Source organism: Martes martes (genome assembly GCF_963455335.1).
Source record: "Martes martes genome assembly, chromosome: 1".
NCBI classification, from domain to species: domain Eukaryota; kingdom Metazoa; phylum Chordata; class Mammalia; order Carnivora; family Mustelidae; genus Martes; species Martes martes.
In genome coordinates this window covers 119,353,367-119,378,151 of record NC_137888.1, presented here as the reverse complement: position 1 = coordinate 119,378,151, position 24,785 = coordinate 119,353,367, and the positions used below count along the sequence as shown (strand labels likewise).

The following is a 24,785-nucleotide window of genomic DNA, read 5'->3' as shown; positions in this document are numbered from 1 at the left end:
AAAGACAGGCATAGTAACCAAGGCCTGGGGAACCCGTGGGATATTAGCGGAGGGCAAGGTATTGAGAGGCTTGTCTTGGGGCCCCTGAGGGTGAAGGCTTGAGAGATAACACAGGGACACCCTGGGCTCAGGCAATCTCTGGGTGTCCCAGGCAGTACCACCAAGCTCACAGTGGGAATTAGTCCTTGGTGGGAGGCAGGCCAGCGTGGGGGCTCTGCAGGACTCAGGAAGATTGTGGGACTCCTAGCAAGGCAGAAACCATGCAGACTTTTTCTTGTCTTTGTTCATATCCTCCAGCTACTAGCTCCTGCCTGGCACAACTTTGGTAAACTAGTGAATTTCCTCTAGGGTCTAAGCAGTGGGGCTCCATTGGGTCGGGTTCTGCGACTGCTCTTTATGTGAGTGTGGGACTGATGATGTCAGTGCCCCATGGGGGCTGAAGGAGCCTGTCGCTCTCCAGGGAAGAGGACCCAGTCTGCAGGGGCAACAAGGGGCTATTTCAGGCATTTGAGTGAAATCCTTTTGGCTAGGGCTGAGCAAGGGAAGAGAGTCGTGGGGGCTATGTCCTTTGCAGGGACTTGAGTGGGTCGTTTTGTTTCGCTGTGACAGCAAAGGGAAGAGATGTCAGTGTTGGGCCCTTACTTTTCTTACTTTTCTTACTTTCTGTGCAGAGATGAACTTGAACCTGAAAGAGGGTTCTTCATGGCGCCTGCCCATCTTTGGTGTTCTTGGCTTGTGCCGTCCGATGCTCGTGGTCACCAGCTCAGAAGTCAGGCTGGGTGGTTGCAGCTGGACATGATTTCAGCACGGGGCCCCTATGACCTTGGAGCTAAAGCAAAAGCAATACAGTGAGTGTAGTCACACGAGTGTGGGTTCTGGAACGCCCTCTGGGTTTATACACAGCCCCGATCAAACACCTGCCAGGTGACCTTGGGCCACTTACTTAGCCTTTACGGGCCTCAGTTTAATCATCCATATAATGGGATTCTAACAATATGCACTTCACAGAGTTGTTGGGAGAAATACATGGGTTGATCTATGTGAAAAAATAGAAACAGTGCTTGGTACCTAGTAAATGCTGCACAATATGGGCTCCTGTTACGCTTCAGGCGTCAGCCTTGCCTTAAGGGCCTGCACGGGGGTGAGTCACTCTGCATCAGGGGATAGGCCTGTGTCCCCTGGGTGGGCCTGTTCCGTATCCCTGGGTCCCCCCCCATGCCATCAAAAACCTCCCATGGGGTAGCGTTGCCTGAAGGCAGATGACATCATGGGGAGATGAGGGGTGGTGAGCATGCACCAAACAGCTTCTGCCCCAGGCCTCTTCCTGTCACCTCAGAGCCTCAGAGCAGCCTTTCTGGGTCATACTTTGGCTCCATCCCATCAGCTTCTACTCCTGCTCTGTGGATTTGCTGTCACGTGAGCACCCCTCCAACATCACATTCCTCCTCTCTGCTCCATGAGGTCACAGGGCGTCGGGGCCAGAGGGTGGCTGAGAAGTTCCAGAGCCCACGCTTTCACCATGCTGGTGCCTCCCAGAAGGAGGAGAGGTTCTGACCATCACCCCTGGCCTCCTCTGCTGGTTTCCCGAGGACCCCCTGACCAGGCTCCAGCTGGAGGGCCAGCCCTCTCCCCTTTCTCTCCCCATGGGTCTGCCCTACAGGACTGGGGCCCAGGGCTGCCAGAACTCCAGGTCTCTTTTTCAAGAGAAGCAGGAAATTAATTTTTTTTAAATGTGAACTCTCTTAATTTAAAAATGTGAGTAACCAAAACAATTTAGAATATCATTTTAGAAAAAGAAAGAAAAGGAAAAAAAAAAAAAAAGCCATGCTCGGTTTGTGGGCTGCCAGGGTACAAGCCTGGCTTGATGGCGCTTGTCCGCATAAGGGCTCACTACCAGGCTGCGAGTGTTTCCAGCCTTCTAAAGACCATAGGAGGGGCTGCGTGCCATGGGGGTAGGATTGAGAATTGAGGGCTGTGAGGTCACATGGAAGAAAGCAGCCCGATTTCCAGAAAGAATGTAAACGGACGAAGACCACTGCACCGCTGTGAAGGACGCCGGAGAGTCATTCCGCCCGTGACCACTGACGTGCCTTCCACCTGGGCCTCCCGGTCACCGCGCCCCCAGAGCCACAGCTCCACATGGGGCCCCGGAGGCAATGGGCCCAGGAGGGCTGAGCGGGGCAGGGAGGGAGGCTTGCCTGGAGGCGTTGGAAGCAGCTCGGCTTGGTTGCTGAGACGTGAATCACATATCCATGTGATGGGTGCAGTTCACACTTTGTAAGGGAACAGGGAGCAACTGGAGCCTGACTTTTCTAAATATACTGTGTAAGCCAACAGCCGCCTGGCTCTGAATTGAGATTCCTGACAGGAGGCTGGGTGAGCCCTTGGATTCCACTCGCTCGGGCTGCATCCTGGGCTGTCCTCCTCCAAGGCGGGGGAGAGGGGCTGATGCTGGGAGCTGGGACTTCCAGAAGGTGTCCACTGGCTTCCTTTCCCGGGTAACTACCTGTAGGGATTCTGGGAAACCCTCACCGGCCCAGGTTCAGGCATACAACCACAGGGCTTCTGTGGCCAGAGGAGGCCACTTGACCCCGCTGCAGACTTCCCTCCCCACTTCACCTGGCCCAGAGATGCCTGGTTGTATCTTCCAAGCTCCCAGGGACAGGCAGTCTCCAGGACACCCTCCGCAGGGAGGGTCAGTCTCCCCTTATTCTCTGATCTCTTTGAAAGTCAATACCTGAAATCCTAGAGTGGGCCTTCCTTGGTAGGAAGCTCAGATTGGGGGAGGAGCGTGAAATCCTCGGATCACACTCCCAGAAGTGCCCTGCAGGGCTGTCCCGAAGGCTGGGGATTAGGGGATGCCACTGACCACCTCGTGTCCCTTTGTCTTCTTGGCACCAGTTTCCAGTGCTGGACAAGCGGAGGCTGAAGGTGGCAGCGCTGGTCTGAGGTCCCATCCAGATCTGAGAAGTCATAGTTCGCTGGTGTGGGACATGGGCTTGAGGTGTGGGGGGTGTGTGTGTGGGGGGGATGGTATTTAGTGACAGTCTTCCATGGGGCAGGTGGGGCTGCTCACCTCCTTCTAACTTCGTATGGGGAGAGCAGCAGCCCCAAGCTGCCAGCAGGTTGTGATTAGCACCCCAGCTTTCAGCAAGAGCTGGGGCTTGATTAGTCCTGAGGGTGGGGAGAAGAGGCAGAGACCACCAAAGAAATGGAGGCTGGAGGCTATGGTCTGAGACGCCCATGACACGTGGGCACACAGTGTTGGCCCGGACTGGCCCAGACTGGGGAGAAGCTCTGGTCCTGGGCCGCTACAGATCCGCAGCCATGGGGCCTGTGGGAATTTCTTGTTCCCAGACTCTCAGCTGTCAGCAGCTTTGCTAATGAGAAGTGCCTGAGGAAGAGGCTGAGGCTCCGGAAAGTTCTGAGCACAGACCAACAGTGCTCTGACTGCAACACCGAGGGGATGGAACCCTCCTGAGACCTCAGCTTCCCAGTGTGCCCACTGGGCTGCTCAGAGAGCTCGGTCCAAGGGGACACCTGCGCCCTTTGAGAAGCTGTCTGGGTGGGGTCCCCACATAATATTCATCTTAGATGAACGCCCTGCCCCCCACCAATGTCACTGGGTTCCAGGGACTAGGGAAGCGGCACTGTGGGCTTTAGGGTTCTGTGGGATCAGGATCAAATCCTGCATCTGTTAGTCCTCAGAGAGGTCATGCCTGCGGACAGGGCAGCGGGTCCAGCTCTGCCTACACATTGCCTTTCCAAGTTTCTTCAGAGAACTTAAACTACCCGGGGGGACCCGGAGGGCGCGGCTGGCTAAGCCTTCAGCTCTTGGTTTTGGCTCAGGTTGTGATCTCAGGGTCCCTGAGCTTGAGCTCTGCATTGGACTCCACGCTCAGCATGGAGTCTACGTAGGATTCTCTGGCCCTCTGCCCCGCCTCCCTCCACTCGCGCATGTGCACTTGCGTTCTCTCGCCCCAAAAGAGGAGGAACACAAAAACTTAACAGTCTCTGAAACAACCCTACTTAGTATCTTGTTTGTAAGTGGGGTGCCTGCTTGGCTCAGTCAGTGGGACCTTTGATCTCCAGGTCTTAAGTTCCAGACCACATCCGGTGCAGCACTTACTTTAAAAAAATTTTTTTTTGTTTGCGAGCGCCTGGGCGGCTCAGTGGGTTAAGCCTCTGCCTTTGGCTCAGGTCATGATCTTAGGGTCCTGGGATTGAGGCCTGCATCAAACTCTCTGCTCAGCGGGGAGCCTGCTTCCCCCTCTCTCTCTGCCTACTTGTGATCTCTGTCAAATACATAAATAAAATATTTTTAAAAAACCCAAACATTTGTTTGTAAGTTTCCTGCTGATGTCCTAAACGCCAGTGGAAGGCTAGGACTGAGACGACGGTGGTACATGGGCTTGGGAGGAGTCCCTACCCTCGTGGAGCTTATAGTCTTGAGAAGGTGGGAGAAGGTGGCAATAAGGACTACGAGGGGTACATCTGGGCCCCATGACAGTGATTTGGCAAATAAAAATGTCGCCTGAGACATACTTAAACTTAATAAGAGTTTCACTGTTATCTGGAATTCTAATTTATTATTTTATTTTTATTTTTTAAAGATTTATTTATTTAGAGGGACGAAGCGCAGGCATAAGTTGGGGGAGGAGCAGAGGGGGAGAGAGAGAGAGAGAGAGAGTCCCAAGCAGACCCTGCTGAGTGCAGAGCCAGACTTGGGGCTTGATTCCAGTACCCTGAGATCAGGACCTGAGCTGCAATCAAGAGCTGGAGCCTCAACTGACTGAACCACTCAGACGCCCCTGAAATTCTAATTTAGAATTTTTCTTCTGGCCCCTGGCACTGTGGGAGCAGCCAGGAGGAGCCCCAGAGCCAGGACCTTGGAGGCCGGTGCTTCCTGGATGACCGACAGGAACCAGTCAGCTAGAGAGGGAACAGGTCTGCCAGGCACAGGGAACTCGGTGCACAAAGGCCACAAGGTTGAGAACCAAGGGCCCTGAGGGCCTGGTTGCCTCTCTGGGAATGTGGGGCATGAAGAAGCTGGACACATCAGCAGACCCGAGTCCTAGAAGGTCTCTGGGTCATGCTCAGGGGTCCGGGCTTCACACCAGGAGTGACAGACGGTTCCTGAAGGACTCAACAGGGAATACCATGGTAATATTTGCGTTCTAAAGAGGCTCTTCCGGCTGCTGCTTGGAGAATGGCTTGGGGGAGGATAAGAGTGGAAGTAGAGAGCCGCACAGGAGGCCTCCGTCCAGAGGAGGGGGTGTGGCTTGAACAAGACACGAGGCTGTGGAGGAGGGAAGTTGATAGATTCCGCCGGTCCTCAGGAGACAGAATCAGCAGGACTTGGCAACTGATTGCCGATTAACTGAAGGCCAGTGAGGGGGCAGAAAAGGAAAGACGACTCCCGGGTTCTTGGCTTAAGCCACAGGTGCTTGGGGTGCCATTCACGGAGGTGGGGCCCACTAGGAGGTGGAGGAGGAGAAGGTTGGTGGCAGGGGGAGCAGAGGCTGATAAGTTCTGTTTGGCTAGGTTGAGCTCAGGGTGCCTGTGGGCTATCGGAGTAAAGATGCCCAGGAGGGCCCTGAAATGGGTGCAGGCTCACATCAGAGGGAGCTAGAAACCATGGCGGCTGGGCATCTCCTCTCTAGCTCCTGCTTCACATGCTGGTGGGGCATGGCTGGGCAGGGATGGTGCACTGGTCTCTGGCAGGGGGCACTGGGGCCTGAGCTCCATCCAGTGGGGCAGTCCTGTTTCTTGGTGATGCCCAATGCACGGGAATGTGGACTCCTGGTGCCTTATTTTCTGATTTTATGTACATGGCTCACATGCCACCTATCCATTTTAAGATGTTGACAACTGATTCAATTAAAAAACAAAAACAAACAAAAACAAAAACAAAAAAAACCAACGTGGGCCAGACAGATCTGCTCCAGGCCAGATCTGCTCCGGGGGCCTTGGGCTGAAGTGAGGAGTTAGGGTAGAACCCTCCAGATCAGGAGCCCCTTCAGGCAATCTTCTGCAAATGAAGTGCTGCGTCACCCTTGGGACTTGTGTGATAGAGGACCATCACCCACTGTCTCCAGTGATTCAGAGCTGATAGGTCAGGAATCTGATCTCGTCAAGGCCCCCGAGCGGTTGTTCATGCACTCAAGTTTGAGAACCTCTGAGCTGGGGGTAGCAGAGGGGACAGAGCAAGGCTGTTCACAGGTGTGGAAGAAAACCAGAAAAGGAGGCTGTCCAGAGCAGAGATGGTCTCAAGAATGATGGTGGCTTCCTGGAAGTGGTTCCTAGGTCCGTACGCCTTCTCCCTACCACCCCTGTCCCTGCATGTTTTGGCTCCTCCCCAACAAACGCTGGGGAAGCTACACTGGCTACTGAGAGTGGATGCGTTAGTGGGCTCAGGGGACTGGTGGGCAGGGGTGTGGGTCCTTCCTCTGGCTCCTCAAGCTGCAAGTGGTAAGCTGTACTTCCCAGCCTCGACCTCCACCAGCCTGAGCCAGCCTGCTGCCGGGCATAGTGGCAAGTGCTCTCAACTTGGAGTGTTTCTTTCCTGGAGCTGGTGGGGGGTTAGGTCAACTTCTCTGGCTGTCCCAGTGAGGAGATCGAAGTCTGGGGTGGAGAAAAATGAGATGAGTAGGCTGAGAGGTGAGTTGAGCAGGCCTCATAAATTCCTTCAGTCCCAGCTCCTTACCAACTCTTGCTGGTTTAGGAAGGAGGAGTATTCTGTGAGGTTTGCCCAGCTTCCCAGAATGCTCTCCTGGGGCTCATGCCACAGTTAACCATTACATTTTTGGTTGGCTGTTTTGTCACTGTTTCTTTTGCCTACACCTTCATTAGGGATGCATGGGGGAGAAATGAGCTCAGGCCCAGGGTTTGGTACTCCTGGACCCCCCAGTCTTCTCCAAAACCATACCATCATTTCTAACACCAGCATGATGGCACCCCAATTTCAACCAAAAGACAAGGACTAGAAAGTGCGCATTGGGTTTCATAACAAGGTCACGAGTGACCATGAACAGAGCTGCTCCACTGGCATGGTAGGAAGCACCAGGCAATAGTGAGAAAGGAAGAAAGTGGGAGGTGAGAAATAGAGAAATGTTTGCAGCCAACCCTTCCAAGAACAGGAGGAGAGAGGGGGGTAGCAGTGGAGTGCATGGGGGTCAAGATGGGGAGGCAGTTGATGGGAATTGCTGGCAAAGATGTAACACAGAGAGGGCTAGAGTCATGTCCCTGAGTGGGGCGGGGAGGAAGCTGGAAACACCCAGAGCACAAGCGAGGGGTTACCTTTGGTTAGAGGGTCATCCCTTGCATTCTAATAGTAAGAGAAAAGTCTTTTTATCTAGGCAAGTTTATACATTTGGTAAAGAAAGTTGCAGGAGTTGCTGTCTGATGGCTGTTTTCTCTGTGACATTGGGGGTGCTTTCCTGGGCTAAGAGTGAGTCAGAGTTTTAAGGAGGATGGAGTTTAAAGGGAATCTTGGTCAGTGTGCCAGGCAGGCAGTCTCAGGCAGGAGAGGCACAGGGAAGAGTAGCAGCTGGGCTGATCTCAGCTTGGGGTTTTGCCACGAGGGTGCAGTGGGAGGGCAGGAGGGCACGGAGGCTCGTGATGATGGTGAGAATGATGGAGTCTGGCATGAGGGGCTGCTGGGGAAGGTAGAGGAGTCATGGTGGGGGTGCTCAGGGAGCAGGGAGAGAGACCCGGGGCTGAGTAAGAGAGCTAGAAGCTTCAGCCAAGCCATGGGAGGGGTGTGGGCAGAAAAGAGCAGGGCACAGCCCTGGAAGTGCCCCAGTGTGCCTACGTGTGTGTGTGTCTGTGTATGTGTGTGGGGGGAGGGGGGCACTGAGGGCTAGTCCCAGGCCTGTCTTCCCGTACAGCCTGGCTTCCTCTGTGCAGTGCAAGGCTTGACTTCTCTGGCTCATGAGGGTTTACGTGGGGAGCTAACAGGGGAGGATACAACACAGAACAAAAGGAGCTCTAAGGCCTTGTCAGGTAACAGGGCACTCTAGGACAGTGCAGCCGCCCCCTGGCAGCACTCGAGAATGTGGGTGAAGCGTGGAAGACGGGCTCTTGACACTGGGAGTCTCAAGGAGGACACGAGCTTGAGTGAGAGGCTCTGACAGCAGGCACTTGAGTCTGTGTTCAGAAACTGGGGCGTAGGTGCAGAAGGAGAGGCAGTTGGACTGCTCCCAGCTCGGGGGTTCAGCCCCTGAGGCCCTGGTCTTCTCAGGTCTGGCGGTCCCAGCCAGGTCTTCTCCCACACATGAATTCACAGCCACCGGCAGACACCAGAAAGCAGCAAATGGCAGACTCCGTCCAGGGCTGCTGACATCTGGGTTCTTAATCAATTCATTTATCTACTTGATGATGGTGGATTATTAACAACAAAAACAAGGAAAATCTCCCCAGATCCCTGGCTAAGCCTGCATCTCTTATTGCCCCCCATGGGTTAATATTCCCCCATGGGTTAATATTCCCCCATGGGGAAAGCTGCCTCCAAGAGATTAGTATTTTTTATTATTTTTTTAAAAAGATTTTTATTTATTTATTTGACAGACAGATCACAAGCAGACAGAGAAAGAGGAGGAAGGAGTCTCTCTGCTGAGCAGAGAGCCTGATGCAGGGCTCAATCCCAGGACCCTGGAATCAGGGCCCGAGCCGAAGGCAGAGGCTTTAACCCACTGAGCCACCCAGGCGCCCCGAGATTATTATTTTTTTAAAAAGACATTATTTATTTGAGATAGAGAGATGAGCATGAGCAAGGGGAGTGGGAGAGGGAGAAGCAAACACCCTGCTGAGCATGGAGCCCTGCTCCTGAGCTGAAGGCAGATGCTTAACTGACTGAGCCACCAGGGCGCCCTCAGATTAGTATTTTGCAAGGTGTTCAAGGAGCCTTAGCTTTGAAGATGTTTCAAGGACAAATGTTGAAAATAGCTTTGGAAAATCCTGTATTAACACTCCCCTCTCTTGGAGATTCACAAATTGCATTCACATGCAAAGAGATCTAAAAAGTTTCATAGGAGAAACTTGAATTTTCTTTTAACTTTTTCAACCACAGAATCCACCTCCCTCCACAGTCCTCCTCCCATCATTACTCAGAACTAATATTCTCTGCATTTCACTGTGACATGACGCCAGCTCAAGAAAACACCTGCGGCAGGGCACCTGGGTGGCTCAGTGGGTTAAAGCTGCTGCCTTCGGCTCAGGTCATGATCCCAGCGTCCTGGGATCGAGCCCCGCATCGGGCTCTCTGCTCAGCAGGGAGCCTGCTTCCTCCCCTCTCTCTCTGCCTGCCTCTCTGCCTACTTGTGATCTGTCTGTCAAATAAATAAATAAATAAATAAATAAAAGAAAGAAAACACCTGCGGCAGACTCTCTATATGGACCCAGCACAATCAACCTGTGTGGTTGTTGAGGATTACATGTACCCTGGGTTATCTAGCCGGTATGTCCAAACTTGGTGTCATTTAAATAGCTCTCTCTTGAGGAAGACTTTAAGCCCATTAAAGAGTGAAAATAATCCATGGCATGAGTAGAAGCATTTTACATCTGTGAGAAAACCCACAGTCCAAGAGTCAAGTTAACTCACACCCACAGAGTGTACTCTGTGCAGACATGGTGCAGACACGCATTCTCGGGGCCAGACACAGCCTTATAAGGTGGCCTGACATTTTCTCATGGCCCAGGCCACCCTCCAAAAATATCCAGAGACAGAAGAAGAGTGGGAACGGACCTCCCCGAACGTTTCAAAGATTAACAGGCAGTCTCTCCATTAAACAGGAGCACTAACACCTGCTTTCTGACCAGCTCCAGAAAGCCCTCCAGGGTCCATGCTGGGGAGGGTTCTGCAGTGGGAGGAGAGTAAATAGACGGAGCTTCAAAACACACATCCAAGCCTTCCTTGCTCTAAAAAACAGTGTTATTTCCTGGACCCCTCCAGAATATGCCTTAAGGTCTGACTGCCTTTGCTTTACATGGACAATAGCGACCTGGGACTAATTTCCACTCTTGAGCCTTTCAACCACTTCGGGGTCCTGGGGCTGAAGCCCATTCCAAATGCCCGGCTTCCAACCCGATCGCTTGTGAGGTGCTGCCCCCTAGCGGGGGCGCGACACTACAACAACGCAGAAACGGAGGCCTTCCGCCAAGGGCGTATCTGGAAGTGCCATCTGGACTGCATCCACGAAGGTCAAAGATAGATGTGAAAGTGCGGCTGTGCTAGTAAATCTACGCTCTGGAACTAGTGAACAGAAAACACAACTTTCATACATAAAGAGATTTATGAAATGGATACTAGGTGCTTAGATACACAGCCTTTCTCATTTTATTTTTACTGATCGAATGGGACTTCTTAGGGTGAACTGCCTTGAGACCTGCGCCAGTAATACTAAGGAGTAGCTTTCTAAATCTGAAAACAAAAAAGACTAAATAGTCGCTCAGATTTAAAAGGAAGTGTTGGTCAAAGACCCGTGCAGCTCTCTTGTAACTCCGGTTCTCAGTTGCAGGCAGGGGAATGTTAATAGGTATGGCTATTTTTGGCAGGAGTTGCTTAGAACAGTTTCTTCACCACTAAACTGTATGACAATAAGCCAGTCCATTTGTAAGACTGGGATTTTTTTTTTTTAATAATATGAAGAATTGCAAAGCTAGTCTTCATTCTTGTTAAAGGGAACAGAACAACACAGTGGTATTTTTGGAACACTATGTGTAACAGTAGGTCTCTTAATTATACCAATGGTAATTCCTCAGGCTAGAGCATATTTACATAGTACACATAATTGCCACAAAATATGACAATGACAAATTAGAAAGCACTGGTTTCCCACTACCACCCTGAGATTGTAGAGGTTGTATTTTCTGGGGAGCCTCTACTATTAACTCTACCATCTGTTCCTCAGCTTTAGTTGAAATGATTCTTTTCATAAATGAACTGCCTAGCTCTGAAACAGACCACACTGTACGAGAGGAGTGCTTCTACAATTACTGTGCTGGTAATGTGTAAGCCACGATCAGACAGCAGGTAGAAAGCTCCCTTTGGAAAGAGGACCACAGCCTTGGACAATGGAGATGGTTAGCTCTGAGAAAGCCTCAGCCAACCTGGCAGTAAGCGTGTTAACTGCTGGCCACACATGAGAAAGATCACTCAGGGATCACCTGCTAGACAATGCCCACACCACGGACCCATCAGTGCTTTCATTTTGAGGTGAAGAGATCTGGGGTCTAGAACTCGTAGAACGGAAGTGGCTGGGCGGGGTGTATCCTGTCCGTCTCCCTCCCACCACTGCCTACTGTGAACTTGAGAGTGAGTAAAGCAGTTCCTAGGATTGCTCTGTATTTGGAGGTATTTTCAGGAGGTATTTGACTACATCTTGTTTCAATATGAGATGAACATTGCCAAGCAACAGTATTTTCCCTCTTAATTTACATTAGAAAAGTTAGATTAAAAGAAATTGTAAAAAAACAAAACAACAACCCAAAACATTGTTAAGAAGGACCTCAATCGTTTACTGATTTTCTCGTCCCTTCCATGAGTAATCCCACTTGTCCCCTCTGTGGCCAGGCTGAGAGGGGCTTAGTAAGCTTGAAGACTGACTGGCAGGAAGAATGACTTTTTGGAAACCTCTTAATATATTCTGTCTATTTCTCCTGTGTAAGTACACTATAAATAGCAGAGATAAATTTTAACCTATCAAAGAAAGAACTGGAATCCACGACAAAACTGAAACTCTCCCATATTCCAATACCACATTCAGGCCAACTTAATGTGAAAAATCACTAGACTTGCTTACTGGTTAGTATTTCAAATCCAGGCATAGCACACAGTTTATTTTGAAATGCAACACAGATCAGTATTTTATGAATACAACTTATTACTACGTTAACATTATCAGGTAAAAACAGCTTCCAAATGCATGCATAGAAAGTTAGGCATAGTCTTTGAACTCCTTATTTCTAAATATACAAAAAATACATTTAAATTATATAATTTTAGTGAATCAAAGACTTATAAAATTACAATTTTGGTTTTCACAACATAGAAAAAATACAAAAATGGACTATATATATGGTCGTATAATTTCTTACCCAAATTTCAAAGGAGCAGTATGTACTGGTTTTGATGTTTTATAATGTTTTATCTAGAAACTCAGAACTGAAAATAATTTGCAGGTTGTACCACATCAGTGCCAATCATTTGTTATAAATGAATAATCCAAACAAACCAGTAGAAACAAGGGCAGCATCTTCATAGGCCTCTTTATCTCTGCATCTTCTAAACCCTTCCTGTGGGAAGTTCGCTCCAAAGGAACGGACTTTATCTGGAAGGACAGTGCTTTACTCCATGACTAACTCTCCACGGTGACTCTGATAATGGTGAGTATGTGTTAAATGAGTGATCCCAACCTGAGCAAACAGAATGCAGCGAGATGCAGATTGGCGGCTTGTGTCTATAAAGCACGACTGTGTACCTCAAAGAATTTTCTGCCGGAAGGCAGTCCCCGAAGTGGGGGGATCTGAAACACCCACCAAGGTGGGCGGCGGGGCCAAGGATGCCTTTGACCGTGTCTTGAAATGAAAACAGCAAGTCTGACAAAACACCCACCAGACACCGCCTTCCTCATTCACACTTTATAAGATCTGACAGTTGGTAGGGTTAGATGTTCTCGGTTCGTAAAAGAACACCACTATGTCAAAGGAGAAATTAATTCACGGCAGGGATAAAGCAGCCAGTTACCGAGAGGGGTGGATGAAGGACACGGCCATGTGCATGCCTTACTTATCTGCCATGAGCATTTTAAATGTCGCCAGATAAAAATACACAGTGGGGTGGAGACCCTTCATGAGGAGGGAGTTGCTTGCTGTGTTCTCACTGCCAAAGTTCAATTTGATGCAACACCCCTGTCTGTGACACTGTTCTTCATAAATAGTGACAATTTATAACACAGAGGCCCAAATACAACCCCCAATCCAGCGATCCTGGAAAACCTACATTTGTCATCCCATCTTCTATAACTATTCCAGAAATGACTGAGAAAAATCTTACCCAAACTAAGCAATAAGACTAATATAACTCAAATTGTTTCTATTTTACAGTAGAAATACATTCTGGAAAGAGAGAAAGAAAAAAACATGAAAAATAATCTTTCCTCTATATTTAGTTTATGAAATACAAGAACAGATCCTAATCTCCCCATGCCCAAGTTAAGAGTGCTGACTTAAAGAAGCAGAATTTTAATGTTCAATTCAAAAATAATTTTATTACACATCTGCCTGCATTAAATTTTAGGCTCCATACTTTCTTCTCATCTTCCTTTTAATTATCAGGCTTCTATCAAAATAACATTTAAAAATTAGTTTTCCATTATGACACTCTTCAGATATTAGCAATTATATTTTAAATAACATACTCAGTAAGCTAGTAAGCTAGGTTTTTAAAAATTTAAAGATCAACGGCTTATAAAAAAGGGAGAAAAGAATCCACAAAGAACATTCTGTGTTTTAAAATTTAATGCACATCTGAACTTGGGCTTTACATTTTCATCAGCTCTCTCTTGAAGAGTCTTAAATGCACAGTTGAGCAATTAAATGGTATGAAAACATGACAGTAATTAGACAAGGTCCACATGACCCAAGTATTTCTTAGCTCCAACACATGGAGATGATACTGCTTTTAGCTCATGTCTGCCCGACTGGAACACTTCTTCGCTCTGGACTTACAGCTTGGTGGGAATTACACAGGACTGTAATTAGGCAAAGTATCCTAACAGAAGAGTTGAATGAAATCTAAAAATAAAGTAATAAGGGTGTAGAAATCTATTCCTAAGTGTTCTTCAGGTCTGTATTTCTAAAGTAACACCTTCCATGTGCTTTCGATTACAGACTCTCTACCCCTTATGTGACTTGCCTGGCTTCGGGTCCCTAAGTGAGAAGAGCCTATAGGTAAATACATTACTCACAGGCATTCTGAGAAGGACACGGTAAAAGGTACTTGTCATTTACCAGCGAGTGAGCCTTCCCTTTCTGAGAACTGTCACTGGGTTAAAATATGATCGAGACTGAGCCCTAGATAAGATAGGTTCTCTACGAAGTATGCATACTTATTAAATTCAAGCACGTTCCTCAGTGGCAGGCAGTAATGACTCAACTGAAAACAAACAAAGTGTTCTAGTTGTTTTCTGGTTACAGGTACTACCCCAAAGCTTCACAGACATATACATGGTATAATTCATTCACTAGGCAGGAGGGGATAGGTCCCAGCCAGAACTTCATAACATTCCAGAGAACAAAGTTTGCCGCTTCAAAAATACGGTTTCCAGCATGCAGTCAAGCACTTTGGAAAGGGAATGAGAAACACACTGCAGACCGGAACGGAACTCTACTGTGAGGTGGGCATTTGGCGGGTATAACTTCCTTACTCCGACTGTAACTCTCAGGTAGTTAGTGTTACAGATCTTTACTAATCACATATATGGAGGAAACAGGCAGCTCTAAAACGGCCAGATCCCCTTCCAGCGCCTTCAGATATACTGGGAATGTCTGGTTCAAAGAGCATGCTGGAATGGACCGGTCAGGATGTTTTACGTAAGAGTTGTTGTGGTTGTTGTTGCTGTCGCTGTTGTTTTAAATAAAATCCCAGGCCTGTGTGACACTGGATTTTGGTTTTTATTTTTTTAATATTTTTAAAAATAGTTCTTACTTATTTTCTATGAAACGTATTGGGAACTCAAAAAGTCTGCAGCATTTTTTGTCATTGAAAAGTTTGTTTTTTGGGGGTGCGCAGGAAGCAGGAGCTAGTCAAATTTCTTGTGTTCTTCAGTATGAGAAAGGACCTTTCTTCTCTGGTGTATCATGTGGAAGTATAACTGGGGAAAAACTGAAAGAAAAGAAAGAACTGGTTAAGGAGACAGGTCACTTAAAACTGTGTGCTCTGTTTAAAGCACATGGACTTGGGGTCCTCTTTGACTCTACTTTCTCATCCAGCAACCAAAGAAGGGAATTCGGTGGGCTTGGGTAAGGGGAGGAAAAATGCACAGGGACTTAACTTTCCCTGCTTTAGCTGAAGGGGAAGGGTGGTCTTGACTGGACTGACACACAGTACCATCACTCTCATTATCCACTGAGATGCCACAGAGTCGTCAAGTAACACTCCACCCTCTCTCACAGTATCTTCACATTTATTCTGATTTTACCAGTAGTTGAATTCTAGTGACAGACTTACTATTCCTATTTACAGAAGAGGAATTCAAGCCCCAGAGAGGGCAGGTGACTTGCCTGGGGTTTCCCAGCAAATTCCTGACAATCAGGACCAGGCTCTGGGTTCTTGACACTCCTAAGAACCCCAGTTCCTTCTGTCACCTGAGGGGATTCTCCCGAAAGCACTTCCCGAGAAAGGTTGTCCTTTGAATGGGAAGACTGAGGAGGGGTTAGAGGGCCATGACATTTTAACTGAACATGAAGAAGCCAAGTTTGGATGGAGAAAGTCCTTATGAAAAGTAAGCTAATATCTTAGGCACTGGAGATCCTGTTCTTGGTCATTTCTTTTTTTTCCACCCTTAAAGATTTTATTTATCTTAGAGAAAGAGCAAGTGTGGGCACAAGCAAGTGGGGAGAAGGGGAACGGAGAGGGAGAAAGGAACTGAAGCAGGCTCTACTCTCAGCATGGGGCCTAAGTGCCACTCCATTTCTCGACCCCGAGCTCAGGACCTGAGCCGACAACCAAGGGTCAGACGCTTAACTGACTGAGCCACCCGGATGCCCCTGTTCTTGGTCATTTCATAGGTTACTTTAAAAAGTACTGGTTCCCAAAGAAACGGGGTGGTACCACCTCCCTAGGAGGATTTGGAAGCTGGGGGGAGGGGAGATTTGGAGGAGGGAGGTTACTGGCATTTAGCACAGTAAGCAGGAATGCCAAAATATGTGGAGGTTGACAGTCTCCCACAACTAAGAACTGTCCTACCCCAAATGCCTACAGGATTCCTGCTGGGAAATGCCAGCTGAAGCTACCTGGCCTTCACAAGGTTACTGTGAACTGGCGGTTCAATACCCATGGAAAAAACTCCAGTGAGATGGTCTTAAATGTGTACTATCCTGCCTTCTCTTCTCCACAGCTCCAATCTCCATTTTGTAGAAAGTAACCTGTATTTCTGGGGAGGTAATTTCTACCATTCTCCTGACAATTTCTTCCTTTTATTTTTTTTAAAACCCAAACCCACGACCCTGAGGATCAAGACCTGAGCCGAAATCAGGAGTCGGATGCCTAACTGACTAGGCCCCCCAGGCGCCCCAACAGTTTCTTCCTTTTTCAATGGGTTCCAAGTTGGCCAAATTTCCAATGATCCTCCCCAAGTCCTCCAAGACATCAGTAGGCGTGCACACACAGATCTGATAAACTGCAGGGGAGGCTCCGACACTGAACAGGGCTGCCATCCACTCCACTCGCTATCTGTAGGCAGGAAGTTATTCAGAGAAAAGACCCAGCTTGTGCATATAATTCAACAGGGGAGAGAACTATTCTGGTACGAAAGCCAGAAAATTTGACAAGCTCTATAATCTAAAAACTGGAAGTAAAGATATAATTAAACCATAAGGAATGCTAATTGCAATCATTTAAAAATATGGGGCCAGTCATATTTCTATAGATATACTTTACTAAAGGGAAAATTTATGGCAAAATACACTAAGGACTTTTCCACCGGTTGCAGGGGTGGCTAAAGCTTGCCTGCTAGTTCAGAGGGTCTGAGGAAGGATGACCTAGAAACATTCACCAGACCTTTTGGCAGTTAAAGCAAGATGGTGGAGTATCCTCATCCCCATAGGCATGGGCCTGCTGGCTAGTCAAAGGTCAGAAAAGGAGGGCAGATATGGCCCTTTCAATTCTTTTTTTTTTTAAGATTTTATTTTTATTTATTTGACAGAGAGAGATCACAATGAGGCAGAGAGGCAGGCAGAGAGAGAGGGGACGGGAAGCAGGCTCCCTGCTGAGCAGAGAGCCCGATGCAGAGCTCGATTCTAGGACCCTGAGATCATGACCTGAGCTGAAGGCAGAGGCTTAACCCACTGAGCCACCCAGGCGTCCTGGCCCTTTCAATTCTTTACAATTTCAGAGGTTTCTCAGTGCCCAAGCAAAGGAATGTGTGTGGGGGAGGCCAGGAAAACGGGGGCAGTTGGGCCAGAGGTTCTCTCTCTACAGTTCTACTAATGACTTCTTGGTGACCAGAACTTGGGTGACACTGTCTCCATCTGAATTACCCACTTAAAAAAAAAAAAAAAGATTTTATTTATTTATTTGACAGACAGAGACTGGGAGGGAGGAAACACAAGCAGGGGGAGTGGGAGAGGGAGAAGTAGGCTTCCTACAGAGCAGGAAGTCCCAACGCAGGGCTTGATCCCAGAATCCTGGGATCATGACCTGAGCCGAAGGCAGTCGTTTAATGACTGAGCCACCCAGGTGCCCCAAATCATCCACATATTTAGACTGGACACAACTGTAATGGCTGAAACAATTCCAGATGCATGCTATTGTTTTGTTGTTTTTTTTTTAAGATTTTATTTATTTATTTGACAGAGATCACAAGCAGTCAGAGAGGCAGGCAGAGAGAGAGGAGGAAGCAGGCTCCCTGCTAAGCAGAGAGCCCGAGGTGGGGCTCGATCCCAGGGCCCTGGGATCATGACCTGAGCCGAAGGCAGAGGCTTTAACCCACTGAGCCACCCAGGCGCCCCCAGATGCATGCTATTCTTTTTAACCATAGACGATAATGAAGAAAAACCCTAAGACAATCTCAACCTGACAACAGGCTATTCTGAATTCTACCTTCCACTTTCCTAGTCCAGGACACATGGAATAGAGATGGTCACTGTGCATGCAAGTGTTGTGGTGGGGAAAGGGGTTCCTCTAGGGAGAGGAAAACTTGGAGCTGAGAGCAAATGGAAATGCTCTGCCTCGGGCAAGTTTTTCTTGGTCTCTCTAAAAATCTGAGGTGTGGTTATGGTTACTGACAACCTGGACAGCGCCCAGCTTCCCAGTGTCCTCACCCTCCACCACTGTTTCTCATTTCTCAGCTTTTATTTATTTATTTTTTAAATCCCCACTCCTATTGGGTGGTAAAAGCCAACCTTTTCCAGTTTGGGGGGCAGGAAATGTAGACAAGACTTAGACGTCTACCGAGTCCTATAGGTACTGTACACACCGCAGCCGCAGCAAAGCGGGAAAGGAGAGCCTTGCAGGGATTCCCAAGCACCCTGATATGAGAAAACTCCCGGGGCCATGACTCATGGGCCACAGTCTGGGCCATATGTGCAACAGTGCAACAACTGGTCAGGACTGTAAAGAAAGGGTGTTACTTCGTATAATATATGTATTATACGAATGTATCTTCGCATTAAAGAAGACTAAAAGAAACTTAAGTTGTAAAAAGAAAACCAAATTTGGTAAAGAAAACTGGATGTCAAAAGCAACCCCTCTTAACTCTGCATTTTCTTCTTACAAAGTTTTGGAAAGCTGAAAATGTGCTGCTGGCTGTAATGAACTGTACAAATTGGTCTCAATATGAACAACCTAAGCAACTAAAAACAGGGCAACTGGCTCAGGCCAAAGGCAAAATGAGTGCCAGCAGACACAAACGATTTGTAGCAGAAGATACGGTCCCAGCCATCATCCTGAGCCTGGGTGCGGGGTCAGGGATTGGGAGAAAATCTGTTCATCTTTACTTGAAATCAACCCTTTTTCTCGGACTAGAGGAGTTAAACTATCTTAAGAAAGAAATAATATAGACTTTAAGCCAAGTTCTTACCAAAAGGAGTCTGGGAACCAAAGAACGGGAAGGAATCAAGGTAAAGAAAGCCAACTTTGGTTGAGAGCCCAGCCTACTCTGAGTTTTCTTTCCTTTCTCCATCTGAATGCCCAGAAGGAAAATCCCACAGAATGGGATTTATTTTCCTTCAGGAATCCTGTCACTAGGGGGGGCTGCTGGGCTTGACCAGGCCCCTTAACTAGATCAAGGGGTCAGGAATGAAGAGGCAACAGCCTGGGTGCTGGCGAGCCACCAGAGAACAAAAAACCTAGGAGGTACAGAGAGACTGAGGCTGTCCTGAAGAGCTGCTCCTGGAATGAAGACCCTCCTTTGGCACACCAAGATCTTAGAGCAACTCCGAGGTAGGGGCCCCAGATTTCTGTCAACGTGGCAGCACCCTGCTCTTGTTTGATTTCATCACACCCTCCCTGCTCCTTTTCCAGTTATTCAATCTGGCATCTCTTATTCATTCAAATCTTATGTGATTTTATTTTATTTTATGAAAGATTTTATTTGAGGGGGTCGGGGGAGAGAGAGAAACAGGCTTCCCGCTGAGTGTGAAGCCCACCGTGAGATTCGATCCCAGGACCCCGGGCTCATGACCTGAGGTGAAATCAAGACACTTAACCGACTGAGCCACCCAGGCACCCCCTTATGGTGACTTTTAATAAATCCTGTGGTGCCCACTGGGATAATATGTGTCACTCTGGGTTTGGCAAAACTCCAAGTAGGAACTGTTGCTCTAGAGACTAGAAAGTGAAACTCTAAGGGAACAAAACTAAAAAAAGGAACAACTGGAAGCTAATCTTTATTAAATTTTTAGACTCTTCCCTATTTATGTTTTCTGTGAAAATCAACTACCTTTTTCAATTTGAAGAGAAAAGGACTTTGGCCACCATGGTTCCAACACCAAAGAGGAGAACTTGATAATTAATAAAGAGTGGAAAATGAACCATTAAGCAGAACTGCTGTCCAAGAACTTCTCCAAGATAAATGCTCACATGAAATCTGGATGTAGTTTTTTTCTCACAATGCATGAAATGCAATTTTCCACAGAGGGACATAAACATGTCGCTTATGATTGTTAGAATGATTCATTCAGCTCATGCTGTGGGCTGAAGAAAAATACAACCTTCCTGTCTGAATTTAACCTGAGGTTTATGGAAGAATATAGCATCTTATAGACTAAAATAAGAATCACAGTCGCAATGGCTACAGAAATAGCTAAATGAGAAGAAATCCTAACTTCCTACGTCCTTGGGTAAAACAAAATCCTTTTGTTTACATGAAAATCAATCCTAGGATTTTAAGTGAATATCAGAATTCGAGAAAAGGACTAAACAGCTCTTCTTCAGCAAATAGGACTCACTTCACAGAAGCCTCAGACATGGCCATTTCTCCTTGGTACCAAGTACACTGATAGGCACTTTTGATCATCCATATTTAAATCTTTAGCAGTACTATTAAAATAACTGGAAACTGTTCTGAAGAAAACATTATGTCCTGGTCAGATGATTTTAGTGCTTATTTCCAAACAAGAAAATAAGAAATATAGAAAAAAAAAACACCTGTTTTTATTATTTCTTTCTAATTAGCTGCTGATTCCTTAAAAATGAAGTGTCTATTTTGATATAATGAAAATGCAAAAATCTCTTTACAATGTTTTCCAAATACCCTAAGAAGTAGTTCTCCAGAGACAGAAAAAGTCAAGGTCTTTTTTGTTTGGCACTCAGTACATTCCTCCAATAGGTAGTTCACCTTTCCTGGTGTTCAGTGTTTCAAACCCACACACGCAGAAGGGCTGCATTTTGGCATCTGTACTGAGAAGGGTTCATCTTTATTCAATTACTACTAGAGAAAATTCCCTCTGACAGCATTCAATAAAAACCAAAGCGTTCCTAATATAGATTTATATACACTTGGATATGGTATAAAAACATTCAAAGACATTTGACTTTAATTACTGTAGAGACAATTTTAAAAACATAAATATATGCATAACTGTTTACTTACTTGGAATGTAGGAGATCATTATCAGAATTAGGAATGCATAATAGTCAAAGGAAAAATTATATTTGTTAGGTAGACTGATGGAGTACAGGCCAGCCTGTCGGACAAAGGGCAAAGCGGCATATATCGTGAGCAGTTCTCCTGACACTCCCATTGGGTACAGCACAATGAAAAGTGTGTACCTAAAACAAAACAAAATATTCATGACTGAGGCTCGAAGCCAGCATTAGTAGAAAGATGAATTCACACCTCTCTGATCAGTACTGGTCTTTCAGGAAGCTACTGTTTCTACAGTTTCCTGTTTAACCACTGTTTGTTTGTTTGTTTGTTTCTTTTTAAAATAGGTTCCATGTCCGACATGGGGCTTGAACTCATGACCTATGCTCTACCGACTGAGCCAGCCAGATGCCCCTGTTTACCCATGGTTTAAATTCAGGTTTTACAAGCCAGTTTTTGAAAAGGGCCTATAGCAGGTATGTCTCTGAATGTTCTAAAATAAATTAAATGTCTTTGGTCAGCCTCAAAATTTGGTCCAACTAAATAAACAACATCCAATACAACTCCCTAAGATAATAAAGAGGATGCCAATCATTGGTAAAGGAGGGGCACCGAGTCATGGTTTACAGAAGGGTCCTGCCCTGTGGCAGGGGTGGGAGTGGGGGTGGGGTTTGCAGGGAGTTGGTGGGGTAGGTGTTGGAGCACGTGTCCGTGAACCCCCCCTACAAAGCACACATCTGGTCTGTGGACTGAGAAGGATAGCACAGCGAGTGTGCTTCTACAGCTACCATTAGTCAAATGTCTATACTTATCATCGTGAAAAAGGAAATACATGCCGATTTTAAAAACCTTAAAAAATTCACAATAGGTTTTGGTCATTATGTAATTTTTCAATAATAAAAACCCTTACAATAACTATCACATAGGAGAATCCAAACCTTTTTTTTTTTTTTTTTTCACTTCAAAAAGGAGTTCTCTATGTTTTAAAAAGAATGCAGAGAAGAGTTCATCCTATGGAACTAACTATCATTCTGGGGTGTAAGTACTGCTGAAGAAACCATCAGCTCAAATTTTAAAGGGGCTCTGGCTGTTTGTGGCTGACAGTGAGCAAATTTCTAGGCACAGAAGTTGCGCCGAGAAATCAGTGACAAAAAGCGGAAGCCATGTTTGCCATGTTCCCTGCTGCCAACTTCAACTATGCTAAAGAGGAAGGGTCCTCCATCGGCTGTGGACAACCATGGACAAAAGAATCATTCTCCACTGTTAAGATTCCAGGGACTGGCCAGCAAACTCTCCCTGTAACAGAGCAGACAGCTCCCACAAGGCCTGCCCAGGTTGGTGAGTTAGTAACTGCCATCTCTTCCCATTCTTCCCTTTTCCTAATAAAACTATGCACTGGGGGAAAAAAAAAAAAAAAGGAGTTTACACACTTGAAATGTTGGAAGCAATTGGTTTATATCTCTAATTAAATCATCAAACTCATAAGTTGTCTCGGAACCACCATTTTCCTTCTAGGAAATGAGACATTTGGGGCCCAAGGACAATTCTGATCCTTTTGCTTTGTCACTATCCCTATAGTCCACTCCAACTCAGAAAACTGCTCACAACTATTTCATGAATTAGCTCAGATAAAGAGATGAACTGTCAGCCTTTTCCCCAATTAATAACAAATATTACTGGTAAAAATTATCAAAGCCAAATAAAATTGCTAACAAGATAAAAGTGCATGTAACATTGGTTATTAATTAAAAATTAAGAGTCATAGCTTGTTGGCAAAACTGAAATTAGGAGAATTGGACTTGGTCCAAAAAACATAATGGCAGGAGCTCATCAATAAAATTTGCTATGAGCAAAAAAGGAATGTTACATCAAATCTCTATTGAATAATTTAAATGAAAATAATCGATCCAATAAAAATAACAAGAATATCAAACTTAAAACAGTGTTTCTATTAATCAAAGTTAAGTAGCATCCCTTATCCTGATGAAATTCACAGACCAGTCTCATATCACCAACCCCAACTCTTGTCTCATACAATTAAAATACATACATATGTGTGTGTGTGTGTGTGTGTGTGTGTGTGTGTGTGTGTGTATTTGACATCATACAACTTTATTTTTAGGACCTTGGAGGGCAATATTTAGCAATAAAGGACAAATACAGTGATGGGTCATTTCAAAAGTTATTCTTCACCCCATGTACTTTACCTGGCCCATTTGATGAGATAAGGCAGATGGTTTAATAGACTGAAAGTATAAAAGGAGTAACGGATAATTTCTGTCATTGTCCAGGCAATAACATACAGGAGGACACTGTCTTCACTCTGCACCTGAAGGAAAAGGAAAACAAAAGCAAAAGCAAACACATAAAACATTTTAAGAAAGAAGCACTCCCAGTGTGCAGCGCCAGCACCCTGCTCCCTTGCAGAGCTGGGCGGTTGAGCACGTGGACACAGCCCTGGTCTGATCACCTGTGGCCACAGAGGAGCTTGCCACATATAGGAACACGTGCCTATGATAGCAATCGTGTAGAGCCACGTGATTAGGGCCAAGTGAGAAGAACTCAGCTTACTCATGAGTCAGAGAGGCAGAAACAGGAATTCCATGAGCTACAGGCCACAGGAAAAAACACAGATGAGCGAGTTTTGTCTTTGGGCCTCCTGTGGAGAATGTGGACTGATGTTAGTAGGAGCCAAGACTAGTTAAAGAAGGTAGAAGGGCAAACTGGTAGGAAGCTTGGGGTCTGTCTATTAATAAGAATTTTAATTTGATTTGCATGACAACTAAGAATCTGAGGAAATTTCAAAGAAGGGGAACGTAGTGACTGAAACGCAACTGAAGACAAGGCTCATTCACTAGGCAGGACGAATTCCAAGAGAGCAAAGAAGAGCCAGAGACCACCTGAAAGGCAAGGCCCATTTATTCTCTCCCACTGTGACTTCTTCTCCCAGATGAAGCCTGATTTAACCTAAAAATTATAGAAGCTTCCATGCTGACCACCAGAGGTGGCTAAAGCCAGAAGGGCTCTGGACTTTCCAAATTCCTCTGAATCACTTTAATGCTGAAAATGCAATGAACTTTAAAACAGCCCCCCCCCGCCCCCGGTGGTTTTGGGGGGCCATTCTCACTAGATGCCTTGGACTGCAAATTTCACATGGAAATGTACCTCGGCTGCCCTGGCATTTGCTTTCAGTGCCCCCACCAGCCCCCCCACCAGCCAGGTTTATAATGATCCTGGGTCCAGGCTTGAAGACCAGTAACAAGAAACTACCTTGCAACCAATTCACTCACGTTTTCTTGTATCTGAAACAGGCAGTTAGAGAGCTGGATGTGACTGAGAAATTCTACTGAGTGAACCGAATGGATTGACAAGATGGATCTGTCTCATTCCTAATGCCTAATACAACAAAGATACAGCATTCTAACTTTAACTTTTCTTCTTTGCATTTGCAATGTGAATAGTTTTTAACACTTACATTCTTCCTCAGAAAGTGTACATGGAGCGATCCACCTACACAATAAAATAACTAGTCATTTACATACCTATTAACTAAATTGCTCTGACAAAGAATTTCATAAATGCATAGTTACTAATCCCTAAAAATAATAAGAATTTTACATTGTCAAGAGCCAAGAGTACTTTTTGTTTTCCTGGTGCTCTCATATTAGCCAAAGCAAAACCTAAACACCTCTGAAGTTTTTATGTTTCATTTTTCAGTCTGTCCCCAAATTCTTGCTTAAAATCCATCTATATCAAAACATAATTTCAGAGCACATTTTGCTTTTTGATGTATTTTATAATCCTCTTCATCTTAAGGAGGTGTGTTTTACAGTTATGGGATGAAGCCTTCTTACAGATCTCTGGGTTGCAATAGAAGGTTCTTCCAATATTTTGCATTCTAATCACCCTGAAAGCAGGGAGTGTGTTTTATTCATCTTCTGATTCCCAAAAGCACTTCGTGCTTCTTACAAGTAGAAG

General features: G+C 46.2%; 1 protein-coding gene across 1 annotated transcript in view; it reads right to left on the bottom strand.

Moving 5' to 3' along the window:
• Positions 1–13,500: 13,500 nt before the first annotated feature.
• The window catches only part of HACD2 (3-hydroxyacyl-CoA dehydratase 2), a 117,005-nt gene continuing 105,720 nt past the window's right edge, over positions 13,501–24,785 (bottom strand). Inside the window, exons 5-7 of the mRNA XM_080800405.1 lie at positions 23,015–23,136; positions 20,814–20,992; positions 13,501–14,884 (exon numbers count right to left, since the gene is read on the bottom strand). Coding sequence (XP_080656531.1) covers positions 14,802–14,884; positions 20,814–20,992; positions 23,015–23,136 — 384 coding nt within the window. The 3' untranslated portion in view covers positions 13,501–14,801. The remainder of the gene's footprint in view (positions 14,885–20,813; positions 20,993–23,014; positions 23,137–24,785) is intronic.